Consider the following 16,382-nt stretch of genomic DNA (forward strand, 5'->3'; position numbering starts at 1 on the left):
ATGAAAGAGTTGAAGGCATGAGAGAGACATTTGAAGCATTATTTATTCATACATTAAAAAAAACATTTAAAGCAAATACAGTTGTGCTTAAATCAGCACATTATTATATATTAAAATTATTGTAATTAGAATTTAAAGTTCATGATTAAAAAATAGAATAAAATGGTAAGGGTAGCAAAATGTCACTTCACAAATGGTGAACCTTGGTGTTCAAGTCAACCTCCGCTCTATAGATATTTTCACCAGCTAAAACCAATAAATGTTTGATATCCTAAATGATTCATTTCAACATGTGAACAGTAGAGGATGTGTGCAATATGTAACTGGTTCTATCAACTAAACAGAAATTGTTTCAAGTGTGGTCCTCATGCTGGTGGAGCTTCTCAGACATGACCTTTACAGAAGTGACTCGGTTCTTACAGTTTTTCCACTACATCTGACATCTTTTACCGACCGCTCTTCCAAAATCATTCTGGCCTTCTCTTCATTTTCCTTATCTAAAAAATTGTTTTTCTTCTCATATCCCTCCTTCTGCCTCTTTTCTCCTTTCCTCTGTTCCTTTTCCTCACTCTTCTTTATCTCCTTCAGCTTCTTCTTGAGGGTAGACCGGTCACTGTGACTGCACACACCCAGAGCCTGGGAGAAAGAGGGAAAAAAAAAAAAAGGATGGCAAATAGGAGAACACATGGATTGTGTTCTGGTAATATTTAGGACCCGACAACAAAAACATCTAAATTGCTAACATTTTCAATCAACTGAATATATTTGCAATAATCAACTGATTTTTTTTCCTTGAACAAAAAAAAGGTGCTAGATGAAATCTTCCTCAGGCAGTTATTACCAGTAAAGCCTTGCCATGGATGGCCTTCAGTCACTAAATAACACCATAGTGAATGTCAAACAGCAGTGCAGATTTGCCAAAGAGATTTTTGGAAGTACTACTACACACAGTGAGGACATGACATACTTTGTCCACAAGAGAGCACTTTTTTCCCCCCATCATGTGTGTTTATCAATTTTCCTTGCCCCTGTTCAAATAGACAGAACTATGCCTGTTTTTGATACTTTTTAATGTCAAACTCAGATCAAATCTTCAGAAATAGATCCATAAAAGAGTGATAGGAGGAAAAAATGATTTAGTTAACCTATGAAGAAACAAGATCTACTTCCATGCAAATAGACAATCTTTTATTAAAACTTAAATATTGACATAAGGCTGGTCCAAATTTTTTTTATTTGCGATGGTACATTACATAAAGTAAGGACCTTCTGGCAGATTGAAGGTTACAACATTAACTTAACCACGTTAGAAGGAACTCGTTACGGGTCACAAACTAAATGAAAACAGCTCAAAGGAACGGTATAAAAGTGAAATGCTTGATGTTATTTTGATTCATCAACTGAGCTGTTTACAAGTTTATAAAGTAAAAAAAACACCTCAAGATGCATTAGTGTTGTTCTCTACAGACTATGACTACAGGACAACACTGCAGAAGCTTATCCACGAATGAAAGCATGCCATTAATCGCAATTAAATTAAATAATGCATTCATTTCAGAACTGACAGCCCCAATTGACATGCATAAATATTGATGGGGAGCTCTTAAACTTAAATTATCCTAGGGTATGTCAGGAAAAGTCTCATCAGCAAATAGAAGAAGTTTAGATGGATTCAGTTGTTTACATGTTCTCGTGGGCTGTCACATGCAGAATGTTTAAAAGATGCACTTCAATCGTATTTATTGTCCCTAGTTGATTATTTGCCAGGTAATTATCTTTTGTAAGCTGGGCATTGAATTTAAAAACAAATATTCCTTAAAGTGTTTTGTTCTCCAACTCTTTTTTAACAACTGGATCCTTCTAGGGGGGAATATTAACAAGTTGTAATAAAGTGCCTCATGTTCACTTTCCAAGCAACACATACGATCAAATATTATGTTTGCCTAACATCATCCTAATCTTATTGTTCACCTTGAGTTTCTCACTGTCCAAGTTAAGCAGCTGCGTCCCGTCAACTCCTCTGGCAGCAAACGCTGATGTGTACTGGTCCATGTTCATGGCGATTAACCACAGACACACCTGCTGGTTGTTCCAGTCCATCACAGGTCGACTCTGCCACTGGTTGTTGTTGTTGTTGGTAGGAAGTGGTTCATCATCCAGTGTCTGAGGGGACACCAGAGACAAAAGGCCAGACAGAGTGAGAAGAAGGGAAATGAGGGGGAACTAATTAATGACGAGCGTTAGCCTGGGGAATAGCAGAAAAAAGTACACATTGGGGAGGAACTCAATAAAAAAGGAAAGAAAGGACAGACTCACCTCAGAAGAGGAAAAGGTAAAAGTGTAAGAGTGTCCAGAAAGAGAGTGATCAGAAACATGACCCTCCATGCTTGAGCTACGAACCGGAGAGCCAACACTCTGGAAGCAAAAGAAGAAGACCTCTACTGCCAACAGACTGTGCTACACATGTTGCATAAATGTGTCCCAATTTTGAGTTTGAGTGAAAATTATAGATCAGAACAGAGAGGGAGGGCATTCCGAGAGCCTTATTTACATCCTTATTACATTTGAGCCTGTTAATCATCCATGGATCTTCTCTCACCTGATCTCTTCTACATGTGGTGGTTAGGTAGGGCAGGCTGCTGCTGGACACAGAGCGGAGTCTCTCCCTGCCTCGCTCCACCTCTACTTCCTTCTCCCTCCCTCGCTCTCCAAACCACGGGAAAGGCAGACAGGAAGGCATAGAGGTGACCGAGCCTGAAGGAGAACTTCCAACAGGCTCGTCCACCAGGTCACCACATGATGCTCTGCAGGAAAACAGTAGTTATAGATCAACTTTAAATAAAATGCTATTCCGTGCCCTTTTCTATCAACTTTCTTCACATAAACGTATTGAAGAGCATGTGAACGGATTGTATGATTTATCATACGATTCCATTACTTGCCTTTTTGTTAAAAAGAAAGCGGAATAAGTGAAACGAACTAAGGTCAGTCTAGACCTTTTAGGGTGAGGGAATATTTCTCCTATTTCTCCTCGCAATTTAGAATTATTAGTATGAAGTCAGTGGCAGGTAAGATAGAGGCATTTCATGTGCATCGCTTCATAGATTATATCCCACCTGTTCGTGGACCTTTTACGATGTTTCTCACTTCTCCTCTTGTTCAGAGACTTACGAAGGCCACTACAAACAAAAAAAAAAAAAAAAAAAAATGACATTACATATAAAGGAGAAAGCATGTCAACAATAAGTGTCCTGACTCAGCAAGCTACTGTGACAAGACATTAGAAATGTGCAGTGGTTGAGAGGGAATTGCACATGGTCCCTTTACAAATTAAAACAAAATAACCTTTGAAATGTTTTGGCTTTTAGAACACTAATAAAAAAAAGGGACAACTCTTGATTATTATTATTATTATTATGATCCCATTTTCAGTCCATAGAAAGAGACAAACTCTGCACCTGATGCCAGGAAATTTCCTTTTAGACTTTCTGGTGGCAGAGGATTTGCAGGGTGAGGGAGTGACATTGTCATTGATGTAGATAGGAGGTGTGAAGATGGAGCTGGTGGGAGGTTGAGGGCTGAGGGCTGGGAAAGACGAGGAGCTGGAGAAGTCACTCCTGCTGATCCTTTGTACCGCTGAGGATGCCGACAGTGAAACGCTCTCCTGTTTCTGAAGTTCTTCTTCCTGAAGGACAGTTTCACAGTCAGAAATTTAGTATCATTTTTCTAACCCTTTTTTAAAAAGGGGTGATGACACACACACAAAACAGATCTATTTGACACACAGACATGGGCACAGGAAGGACATCACATTAGATAAAGTTACACAAGAGAAACTCAAACTCTCTAGAAAAAGAAGAAATGAATACATAAGGGACAACAAAGAGTACTTCGAGGTTTTATTAAACACATCATTAGAATGTATCATGAGCAAAATAAATTATATATTTAAGTGTGCCACTCTGTTTTTGGGGGGGATTTTGTCTGCTATGCAGTTCAAACACTTTTGTGAACTGAAAATGTATTATTTTGTGAATTTCCCTCTATGAGATTTAAATTAGAAAAATCAGGGAGAGCGATTTAATATCTAGATTAAAATGTTACAGATTAGTGTTTCCTACCCTTCAATATTCAAAACCCCCTGTGTGTTTCCAGCAAGACAATAATCCATCATATTTGTGCAGCACGGTCTTTTACCTGTTTTCTAAAGCTTTCTCGGAGTTTGTCTCTGGATGGCGGGTGACGCTTTGATTTCTGGGCCAGCTGAGCTCTGGCTATATGGGCGCTGGAGTCAAGACGTCCAGTATCAGGGAGAGGGATATGCCAGTCCGGACCTGAGACACAAGCACAGCTCCTATTTTCAGTCAAACGCACATTTTCAGTCAGGAGGTTTGACTGCTGCATATTCTAAACTAAAGTACAGATTTTGTTCCAGAAAGATTCAGTCATGTTTCCTCCAAACTTGTAAAAGTTAATGATTTTAAACTCTTTGACTTGCCACCAGCACTACAAAGTCAAAGAGACCTACAGTGACAAACACTACAGATAGAGTTATTAGGCTGCTTGCCTGTAGATGAAGAGTCCACAGAGTGGTTCTGTCTCTCAGGTGCAGGCTCCTTTCTCTCCAGCTGTGCTACCTGTGATAAAACATGTGAAACAAAGACTACAGGGAAAAGGCAGGATAACTAAAGCAAATCCACACAGAACTGTTAAGTCTCCTCTCACCTGGATTTGCAGTCTTTCAACCGTCTCTCTGTGCTGCTTATCTCTCTCCTCCATTTCTCTCCTTAAATCGGCTTCTCTTCGCTCCCTCTCTTCTTCTCTAAATAAAAAGAAACATTATTTAACAAGTTCAACACAAAATCTACAAGATTTAACACTCATCCAACGTTTACAATCTTAATAATTACACTCCATGACATTTGGGAATGATAAGATCCAGGTTAAATGAGAAATATCGGCATTATATAAATACCTGCTCTGGTATTCTCGCACCAGCCTCTTGGCCTTGTTGTATTTGATCTCCAGGCTCTCTGATTGGCTCTGAGCATCAGCCAGTCTCTGGCTCACAACCCTGCACAGTGTCTGGGCCTCCTGCCAATATCTAATAAATAAAGTGAGGGGCATTCATACCCTTATACCAATCATTGTCATCCTCATATTGTTCTGTCACCATTAGCAGCCTTTAGGCTCCAACCACAATTTAAAGATAGATCTGTGTGTGTGTGTGTGTGTGTGTGTGTGTGTGTGTATATATATATATATAAATTATCTCTGACAATAAATGTAATTGATGTACGGCCAATGAAATGAGGTCATCATACTTTTCTAGTTTGTCAGCTTTCTCCTCTCCATCTTCTGCTCTTTGCTCCAACTCATCCTTCTGGCTCTCCCAACAGGCCTGCCGCTCCTCCCATACCTTTAACTTGGCAAACAGTGAAAGAACAGATTATGTTTATTTGTATGTCTCTGTGAGAGGAAAGAAAGGGCTTACCAAAAAAAACATTCTTTATGTTCTTTCATCACTTGTCTGAAACTATTCTTGGAAATGGAGATACTGAACACTTTTTCAATCCTCTTACATCAAGAGCTTTTTGAAACAGCAAATGGAAGAATGCCCTGATATTGCACTGTTGGAAAGAAGAAAGCCACATTTTCTACTGAATGGCTTTAGCCAACCCAGTTATGTCACAGCTGTGATTACTTCAAGGCAAAAGGCAGAAAAAAGCAGGGCCGACACGCAGAAGTGTTGGAACGCGGCCCGTGTCCTAGTAGCTCCACAGCGATCCAACTTATACACAGTTAAATGGGTCAGACTGTTCCAAATGTGGATTCCAAAGCGCCATATTAATGTGAGCAGTTATAAGTTTGTATGTGTGAAAAAGAAATCTGAAGCTTTGATGAGCAACCTACCTTTGCAGTTGCATTGTGAAGTTCTGCTGCTCTTCTTTGTAGTTTAGACTGAAGCTGGAAAGAAAAAAGGGCTGGACATTTTAATAAACATATTTACTACATAACAAGCAACAGTCCCCAACTTTCCAAATCATTATTGCAGTAAACATAACAAATACTGTCAGTAGTCTTTAAGTGCAGAAAAGGTCCTAGCATATAACTGACCTGATATACAAACACATGTTAGGATAAACTGTATAATTCATTGTTTTTTTACAAGTTTGTACGCAATGTACCTGCTGGTATTTGAAGCAGAGATGCTCGTTGTCCAGACAGGAAAGAAAAGACACATCCTCCTCTTCATCATCTTCCTCTTCTTCAGCCAATGACTCCCTCTCTGACATGCCCCCGAGGTTATCCTCATCTCCACTCTTCATAAAGAAATTAATAAATTAAGACGTTCAAACAATTTGGAACAGTAAACAGCGATCGAAAGTCTGCTCCTCTTTTGGAAAAACGCACCTGTCTGGATGTTTTATCCATTTCAAGGCTTTCATTGATCAGTCGCGCCACCTCGCTCTCCACCCCCTCCTTTTCTCGGCCAATCAGAAACCTGCAGCCGAGTAGAGAAATCAGTGGAAGCTGTGGGCAATTATCACACAGCACCAGATTGTGTGGTGGGAAAGGACTTTTTTCCCCACAGCAGGTGACCAGTCATAGCAGATCGATCACAGGTGTCGCTTATAACAATAATGATGTCACAAAAGTAAGTGAGCCAGAGCGTTGCTCGTTTATATCTGGGCTATTTTAAATAAATCAAAAAAATAATTTAAAACTCGTAAGAAAAGTTTAAAAAAAAAATCATGAAGAATAATGTCATGAAGAAAAAAAATTTTGCTTTGCTTTTTGTCATAACAAAAAGGCATCATCAGTTATCTGATAGTCCAGCAGACACTTTCCTACGCTGCAATATGCGTACGAAACATTATTGGTTGAAATGTTAGTAAATAGCATATGTACTTGATAGGCTAAACATCCTAGCTTTAAAACAGTGGTATGGCCCTTTAAAACCAACTTCTAAAAGGAGATCAAATCATTTGTATCTTACTATCACAGATTGTTCTAAAAATAACTTCAATAATGTAGCAAACGCTCAGAAGTCTGCTGCTGTCACTGATCAGATGGACAAAACACATTGTCATACCTAGTCTTCAAATCACCAGCGTGAAAGACTTCAAACGCCTCTCCCAAAGTAGCAGCTAAATTTAAAGAATATTCACAAAGACACGACAGAAGAAGAGACACGAAAGAGGGCAGATGAACGGCACATTAAAATGAAACTATTGCTTACTTGACGAGGCCTGATGTGTTCTTAAGGACTGTAGCAGCAAACAGCTGGGAGACTCCAACCAAACTCAACCCGTCCACCTCCACTATCTGATCATTCACCCGAATCCTAAAGAACATTTAATATCATTTTATTAGAGAAACAATAAAACTCCAGCAAACAGGTGACTTTTGTCAAAAATACCTTCCATCTTTCTGTGTGGCTCCACCCTCAGTGACTGTCTTGACAAAGATGCCTAGTTTTTCCAGTCCCTGGTCTGCACCTACACCCATTCCTATGATACTGATTCCCAGACCATCATCACCTGCAAGGAAAGAAATGTGGACTCTATCTTAAAGTCGGCATGGGGAAAACACTGTGCAGAAACAAACAGCTTGTAGTGAAAAGAGGGAAATAATATATTTTTCAGGGAAACACAGTACTTGAAATAATAGTTAAATATTCATTTATCATGATTATTTATTAGTTGGTTATTTAGTTGTTTAAATTAAAAAACTGGGGGTGGAAATGTTAAGCTTAACATTCAATCAATGTTAGACTAATAAAAGGATGTTTGAATGCTTTTTGGCAGGCATCTGCTCCAGACAAAGATGTTTTCTGAAGAGAATGATTTGTGAGCCAGAACATCCTTTGCCTGATAACATAACTTATGTGTTGAGTTGCTCGCCACAACTAGAATTTCCTCTTGTAAATGGGACACTGTGGTGTTCCATGTAACGCTTTTTCTGAGTTAAAATGTTGTCTTGTTTAGCCCTACCATCTACCTACCATCAAATGGGTGCAACTCTCCCTCGAAATCTCTCGATAATGCCTTGAATTTGTACCTCTTATCAAACAGAGGTGGTGCAAAATTTCAAATATTATTTTCTGGTATTTAGATCTGGTAAATCTTGGGACTGTCTGTTAGGCATGTTATAATGAATATGCAATACTATACCACCAGACAAACTAGGAGGCACTGCATGTCAATATGCAAGGCAGGCAACTGCTTGGGGCCCCAGGCCAGTAGTTGGCCCCCAAGGGCTGACAAACCTTAAATCACAGCAGTGCCTCAAAATGTGCAAATTTTGCAATGACAGTAGAAAACCTCCCTAAGGGGAGCCCACCTGAAAACACTGCCTCTCTATTCCCTGCTAGTTGTCCCATGCACTATTGCAGAGAAATCATCTGTGTTGGAGTGAAAAAAAATAATGAATGCTGGTTTGAGGGGCCTCCAATAATTGTTTTGCCTAGGGCCTCAACATATTCTATAATCGCCACTGGACAAACTTACTGTTGTTGATCAACCAAGTTATATTATGTCTTCTTAAAATCATTAACAGGAAAGTCAATTGATATCTGGATATTTTAGCTACAAAACAAATCATTTTGTGTTAAGTGTGGAAGCAAAGTGTGTGTGGAGGCGCGCTGGTGGCGCAATGGTTAGGGTCCCATGTATTGAGGCTGTCGTCTCGAGCGGGAGGCCCGGGTTCACCTCCACCCGTGGCCTCCCTCCGCACGTCATTCCCCGCTCTCTCTCCCTGGTTTCCGACTCTATCCACTGTCCTATCTCTGCATTAAAGGCACAAAAAAGCCCAAAAATAAATCTTAAAAAAAAAAAAAAAAAAAAGCTGTGTGTGACTGTTTATATCAGGGGTGTCCAAAGTGCGACCCGAGGGCCCTTGAGGGGATTTTTTGCGGCCCGTGACTTCAAATGAAGAATCAGAAGATTTTGGCCCGAGGCCTTGATTAAGATTGGCACATTATCTTATTTTTCTTTTTTATTGTTAACAAGGTCTGAACAATATTCCTAAAATAAGAATTTGTTTTGTAAACTATGAAAAAAATACCTATGCAAAGTTTTTGCAAACAAGCGGACTGTTGTTCAACCATTTAATGACCTGAGCTAAATGCAGAAAGCTTTTCCAAAAAAAATGAACCACCTTACAGGCTTGACTCTGAGAAAATAAACAAATAAAGTAGAACGAAGAAATCTAAATTTTTGATTTCCTTTTATTAAAAGGGTTTCTTTAGTGAGCCTTTTGATTCTGATCTACAAAGCCTTACTATTTTTTCAGCTACATTTAAAAAAAAACAAAATCTGCGGCCCGCGGGCGATTCTAACACGACAATTTTGGCCCGCAAGAAAAAAAGAAGTTTGGACACCACTGGTTTACATGATTTCTTTTCTCTCTGGGTTCCGCTGTGAACAGAATATGCACCTTTTTCTATCTCCACTGGAAAGACGTTCATCCTGTCCACTCTCTTCTCCAGCTCAAACTCAGCAGAGGCAGACACTGGGTCAATATCCTCATTGTGTCTGTCGTACTCTGTGTTAGAATAAGTGTTGTACACCTGAAAGACAGCAATAATGGAATGCTTTGAGTAACTTAAAAGGCCTGAGCTTACGTTGACACAATACATCCAAGACAGGTCTTCTCAAGACACCATTTCATGCACTGATAGCTAGTACACGTTTATCTCAGAGAACACAGTGAAGCCACTGTCACAACACAACACTGTTTATCTGACAAATGTGACAGTGTTAAGAGTCAGAGAGAGGAAGAGCAAGAGCAAGAAATGCAAATGTAAAGCATAATTAAAGGATTGCTACAAATGATAGTGTGCATACACAACTCCCAATATCTGAAACTAAAATAACTTGAATGAATTGAACCAGTTTAATGCCTTACACCCACACAGGATTGCATTCTGAGGGGAGTGCTGACAGAATGAAACATGTGGGATCTTGCCTTTCCTCCTCCTACAATGGATTAGAAACATGGCTTTGGGCTAACACTTCTCGCACATTGAGTCAAACTTCAGCTGGAAAGGACAGTCACACAAATCTACACATAAAGAGCATCCCTAAATGCATGGATGTGGAGAGAAGTAACCCTAGGGTGTGAATAATGGATGCTGAAAGCACCAGTTTTTATTATTTGTATGCATCTTACCTTGATCGGTGCTGATGAGAACTTCACCTTTTTGTTTGAAACTTCCTCTGCATCCTCATCAGACAGTTCAGGTACACCAGGAATTTCCATGAAGTCATGTAAAAACGGACTTCCTGCAGGAATAGAGTTTTCCACTTCCTTTTTCGGTGATGGCTCAGGCACAAAAGCCTCGTTCTCAATCCCAAAGACAGCAGTAGATTCTGTTCGGTCCTCTTTGCCTCCTTCACGGCCTTCTATGCACTCCTCTTGCTTGACCTCCTCCAGGTCAGATGTTGAAACGTCCCCACTCTCACTTTCCTCGTCTTCTCTGGTCCGACTCTCTTTGCATTCCTCACCTTCTCTGCTTTCACCTTTCCCCTTTCCCACAGTGTACCACTCAACCTCGTTGTCCTCCCCATGCATCATGCCTCCCTCTTTCCTGTCCTCCACTCCTGCATCTGTCATTTTCTCACTGCTTTCTCCCCGTTCGGTTGACTTCTCAGGCCATGCAACAAACTGTCTGCTGTGCCCCTCCCATTGTTCGTTCACCTGCCGATACTTGTCTCTTCCACCTTCCCCGTCAAACTTATTCTCTCTTTTACACAACTTGCTGGCTGGTAACTCTTTCGGTTCTTCGCCTGCTCTTGACTCAATTCGGTTTTGCGGTGCACAAGGTCCACCCGGTGTTATTTCAATGTTTGGCTCCTCAAAAACATCATCATCTAGCTCTGTCACACTTTCTCCTACAACTCTGTTTGTATTCTTTCCCCCCTCATCCTTAAGCCAGTATTTGGCCTTTTCTTCTTCGTTCTCATCACTCTCCGAGGACTCATTCTTTATGTCAATTAACTCTGCCCTCACTGGCTGCTCAGCTGTTAAGCAAAGGGCATTCTTTGCCTTTTCTTCCTCTACTTTTGAATCGGAAATTTCATCAGTTTTCACAGGATTGGAAGAGGAAGATTTGTTGGATGCGTCACTAGGGCTGTTCAATACAGGAGATTTAGGGTGACTTGCAAGTGGCTTTGGCGTGGAAATATTTATGATGGGAAGGGTAATTGATACCTCTTTATCAAAGCGAACCTCTTCTATGTGCGTCCTTTTCCCACTTGCCTCTCCCTCTTTTTCCTCCTGGCTGCCTCCTCCTCTCCCGTCCACCTCTTCTCCTTTCTGGTCTTCCATCCCCTTACTTCCTCTGCTGGCAACTCCTTTCATAACCTGCCCTCCGCCACCTCCAACTTCCATAACTTTAGTCTCAAACAACCTCCGGGTTACAGAGAACTTCTGAGAAAGTGCAGCTCTTTCAATATCTGTGATCTCCTCCGATCTGGAAGGTTTGTCTTCCAGAGTTGAGGAGCTGCCGAGTGATTGTCTGGATCCAGAGAAAGGGGAAATCTGCAGCTGTAGAATAGGATTATGGGGAGAAAGCAGAGGAGTGGAGCCAGAACTAAGAAGTGAACTGCCATCTTGTTTCAGCTGTTGGCTGTCCATTTGCAGGAAGATGTTGTCTCTGATCTTGGTCCCCCTAGTGCTGGAGACCCTTCCTCTGCTGATGCTGCTGGTGGTGGTGTGGGGCATGATGGGATTTAAAAGGCTGGATGGCAGCCTGTCAGCAGCTTTTGACCCCGGTGTTAGACTGGTCCCAGTGTCGAAAGAACATTTGATGGCGTGAAAGTCAGACTTATAGGTTATCCTGTGAGGTGAGGCACTGCGGCCTTTGCTGTCCGTCCGCATCATCTGGAAATTGAGGTTTTCTGGAGTGAGAAAGACGGTGGCTTCGCTGTGGAAGAAGCTTTCACAGCAAATGGAAGCACCTGTGCAAAAGGGCCGAGCAGGTAGATAATGTTTGAGGATTTCGCTGGTTCAGGGGAATAGCAGGGGAAAGGCAAGAGAACATGCAGGATGAAAGAGCTGGTATTTTTTTTAAGATATTACTGCACTCGTGTGTTGACTGCAGGAGAGAAAGGCAGGCTCTTGGTTTGGAAACGTCATCCAGGTGTTTTAAAAACAAAAATCCACCACCATTACAACAGGAGACTCCTAGAAGAGTGGTTAGAGGAAAGGCAAAGTACAACAGAAGGTTCATTAAAGTGAACTGACACCACCCAGCAGGCCATTAGTGCTAACTTGATTACTGCCGAGGCAAACTATCGAGAAGCTTAAGTTACTGGTGACTTAAACCTTTCAAAGTGAAATAAAACCACCAAGTTCAAGCCTAAGTAGCCTACTCACACTGACTTCGAAAATGTAGGCTTACAGGCAGCGTTTGTCTGGCTCCGTCGAAAATTAAAAAGGTACTCCTGAGGTGTTTCTGTTTCCCTGCTTGTTAATATTCACCTGTTGGCAGCAGCAATAAAGTCCTCTGGACGACCGCTGCTTTCAAGTGCTGTCGGCAAACTGACGCGTAGACTATAGGCTACCATGAATAAATAGGCATTTTCATTTTATAATAGGCTACTCATGTGACGTTGTAGTAGGGTAATATCTTGTCATGCTACATTAGAAAAAGGCCGTAATTAGAGAATCTTTGGTTTATGTTTATTGAGCTTGCAATTGAACGTCACTCCTCTGTTCTTCAGCGTCCTATCAGGCTACACCTGACGCTAGTTATGAATGAAACAGCGACAGCAAAATGTGCAACGGCCGGTACTGGAGTTTACGACAGCAAGTGAAGGCAGCAAATCTCACCAACCTGGTAGTAGTGCGCGCGCAGTTTAAAGGTCGTGACAACAGTTGGGCAGCACCTCTGAGTGAGACAACTTCGCCCAACAATTCATCGTTTGATGGCAAATGTGAGGTGTGTGGTGTCTTGCCACACTATTCTTTAAAAACGACAAGCCTTGTTGTCCCTGTTTTGTTCACAGTCAGCCGCTGCTGCCCGTTCCCTCGCTGTGATAAACACAGGCAGATGGCGACTCATGTCTCTTAATACTGTAAATGGATTATCCTCATGTAATCCTGTGTAAACTACTCTAGTAACTGTGTAAACACTGACGGGAGTGAGTACCAGCACGGGGTCAAGGTAGTCCACATTTGGAAGGCCAATCAGTAGGCTACATCTGTGTCCTGTAGTCTAATTGATTTACTTTAGTTCAAGTTATTGGCTGTTGGTGTTAGATTGCTATTTGTCGTTTTGCCTAAAGTAAAGATGCCAATATTATGCTATTGGTATCATCAGGTTACAGATGTTATTTGTTGTATCTCCACAATTGACACATGTTGTCATCATATTGGCTACACTGCTGGATTGCTAGCATATCAAACATGCAGGTTGCCATACATTCACTTACCTTTTACTTGTCTTCCAGCACCACTGCCAGTGTTGTCATCCTCTTTGAAAACTGATGTCCCTGTAGCAGAGTCTCCCTTTGGCTCAGAGGTAACCTTGGTGAGAGTATTCACCTGTGTGCATGATGCAGGTTAGTGCAGTCAGATATATCTCTTTGTATCTACCTGTGTGTGAGAGAGGAGAGCAGTGATGCAGCACCTGCTGATGAATGTGTGTGTGCCTTCCTACCTGTGTATGTGTGGTGCCAGTGGGTGAGTCGGTGCGGTAGCTATGTCTGTCTGTGATGCTGGGTTGTGTGGCAGATGGACTGGACCGGAGTGGACTGGACTGGACTGATCTGTGCACAGCCAAATAACAGTTCTGCTTGCTGTGACCTGGATCTGACTGGAGACCATTGTCCCAGGTGGCACTGGGACCTAGTTGATATAAATACCGGCCAATCACAAAAGCCTTATTCTGAATGAGGCTAACCAAAAGAGGGAGGGGAAGGAGGTAAAGTGAATTGAAGTAGTAGATGAAAAATGAGGGAGTGATGTCAGGGTGGGTGGCGAAGTAAATTGAGAGAGGTAGGGTCTCTGAAAGACAGTAAGTGAGGCACCGCAGACGGAGACAAAGGATGGAGGCAGATATTTAACCTAGATTTGGAGAAGAGAAATTTAAAAACATGTGACTTGAGCGATGATTGTGGATAAAACACTAAATGACAGGTATAATATCAGCAGAGAAATTAAATGAAATCCTTTGTATTTGAACAAGCAGAGAAATTCAGAATCTATGCCAAGTGCAATGAGAAACACAGACGTCTTTGTACCCTGACATAATCCTCAACTTCAATTTCTCTCAGCACCAGCAGCAGCAGGTCACCTTGACTTCTACAGAAGGCTCACATAAGGATTTCCTTCTAAATATTGAGCATGATTAAAGCCATGTCTACATATTCACACTGCAAGTATTCACAACAATGCCATTCAGTTTATCACAGTTTGTTCACTAGGATGATGATTCATTTATTAGGTGGAGCGATGATAATGCATGATTTTTCTGAAGCTTTTTTCTTTTGCTAACTCCACCTTTTATTCACCGCCATCAAATTGTATTATTTGCTTTCACGCAAAGCAAATAAACAGACGATTGAGGCACTGTAACATTTTTCATGCTGTCCATCAAATGTATTAGCAGCTTACTGGTATATTGCCTGATACCGCCCATCACAGGCACAAATGAGAGGTACTGAGTGAAAATGAATAGCGATTGCGGTTCTATTTTTAGAGCACACTCCTTTTCAGGTAAGCTTAATGTGGCCTACATGAGCGGTTATAGAAACACAATAATTTCCAATCACTTCATAATCGTGGATAAGATACAGAAATCAATTCAATCACAGCAGCAGCCAACAAACATAAGACACACCACTTAGCGATCCAACCTGAAAATGCATTTAAAAGACCTAGACTTGGCCACTCATCCAACCAACCACACACGTGCTCACGTATACACAAACACAGGGAAAAGTATGATTGGGAGTTAGGTTTTTATTTTTTTGTTTAGTTTTTAATCAGAATCAGAATCAGCTTTATTGGCCAGCTTACACACACAAGGAATTTAACTTCGGTGAACTGTGCTCGCTTATGTACAAGTATAACATTAAATATCAACTATAAACACCATAAGCAAAGACTAATATGTGCAAGACTAAATAAGAAACAGTGCAGTGGTGAGTAGGGCAAGAGATGCTGAAGTAAACATGATAATAAAATATGCAGTTATGTGACAGATGGGTTAATTAACATGAGGTAGAGTATTCAGTATTTAAATTTAAAAAAAATAATAGAAGAAAAATGTTAAAGATGTTTATTGCAAGTTTCATTAAGAGACAATCTTGTATTTATTAGGTCTATTAATAATATTTGCTGATATCACAAAGTATGCAATGATGTGATTTTGATAAAATACAATTCTAGAGCCTTTGATAGATTAAAGTCAATATAATTTTCCCATATCATTAAAAATCAGCATGACAAAATGTCTAGAAGAAAAGTATTATTTGATTTCCCGAACAGACATTTAATCAAAAAATGTCTAAGCTTCTAAAACAAGACAAACAATTCTATACCTTCTGTCTTTCATTACTTATGCACATGTATGATGTGAAAGTGCAAACTTTCATCCCTCTAGGGCCAATGCAGTGTTTTTATTCTTGTAGGTCAAGTTCAGGTTTGTAGTGCTCTAGAATACTTTATCCTGTAATGGAGTTGCTTTTTTTTGTGGCATGGCCTTTGTTTGTTGACCCCTCCTTTTTTTTTTTACCCCAAAAATATCCACACTGCTAATTTGTTCCCAAGAGGGGAGTTGATATTAGAGCAGGTATTATCTAGCTATTTCTTGGCTGCTTGCCATTATCTACCTGGCGCAAGGAGCTACGCTTTGATGGAAAAAAAATATTTACACTGTTAGTTTAACAGTCTAACAAGGCATAAAGGACAGATGCTTTCTTTAGATGGATATTCTGACAGCTGACAATATCAGATCTGTGTGTGTGCGCGTGTGTGTCTGTGTGCGTGCGCGTGCGTGTGTGTGTGTGTGTGTGTGTGTGTGTGTGTGTGTGTCTGTGTGCGTGCGCGTGCGTGTGTGTGCGCGTGTGTGTGCGTGCGTGTGTTGTAGGCAGCATTTGGCAGACAGTCAAGCCCCATATGTTAATCTGTTCAGTGAACCATGTTTAGAGTTTCACAAAATCAGGAGGGAATAGCACTCATTCTTCCAAACATTTAAATGCAGATACACAAAAATATACACACACACACACACACACACACACACACACACACACACACACACGCACATTCTCCACTCGACACATGGCTGGGATGAACACGCAGGTCAGCAGTTTGAGTGTAAGCAGTGCGGCAGCTCTGCACACTTTGTTTATAGCATGCTGTGAATC

The 16,382-nt window shown here is 40.9% G+C and overlaps 1 protein-coding gene across 4 annotated transcripts; it reads right to left on the reverse strand.

Moving 5' to 3' along the window:
- Nucleotides 1-25: 25 nt before the first annotated feature.
- LOC110001714 (neurabin-1-like) lies at nucleotides 26-13,672 on the reverse strand. Of its 4 annotated transcripts, none has more exons than XM_065953926.1 (19): nucleotides 13,443-13,672; nucleotides 10,177-12,192; nucleotides 9,442-9,574; nucleotides 7,424-7,544; nucleotides 7,244-7,348; nucleotides 6,415-6,505; nucleotides 6,189-6,323; nucleotides 5,914-5,967; nucleotides 5,325-5,425; nucleotides 4,976-5,104; nucleotides 4,726-4,822; nucleotides 4,568-4,637; nucleotides 4,198-4,334; nucleotides 3,459-3,685; nucleotides 3,117-3,179; nucleotides 2,600-2,804; nucleotides 2,317-2,415; nucleotides 1,972-2,163; nucleotides 26-636 (listed from the first exon to the last, which is right to left on the reverse strand). In XM_065953926.1, exons 2-19 carry the CDS (start codon nucleotides 11,887-11,889, stop codon nucleotides 397-399), a joined length of 3,912 nt encoding a protein of 1,303 aa, XP_065809998.1. In that variant the 5' UTR covers nucleotides 11,890-12,192; nucleotides 13,443-13,672; the 3' UTR covers nucleotides 26-396. The 4 variants fall into 4 exon arrangements, with proteins under 4 accessions (XP_065809998.1, XP_065809996.1, XP_065809999.1 ...); XM_065953924.1 differs by lacking the exon at nucleotides 13,443-13,672 and adding an exon at nucleotides 12,385-12,513; XM_065953927.1 differs by lacking the exons at nucleotides 2,317-2,415; nucleotides 13,443-13,672 and adding an exon at nucleotides 12,385-12,513.
- Nucleotides 13,673-16,382: the final 2,710 nt, after the last annotated feature.

This window comes from Labrus bergylta, chromosome 4, assembly GCF_963930695.1.
Source record: "Labrus bergylta chromosome 4, fLabBer1.1, whole genome shotgun sequence".
Classification (NCBI taxonomy): Eukaryota; Metazoa; Chordata; class Actinopteri; order Labriformes; family Labridae; genus Labrus; species Labrus bergylta.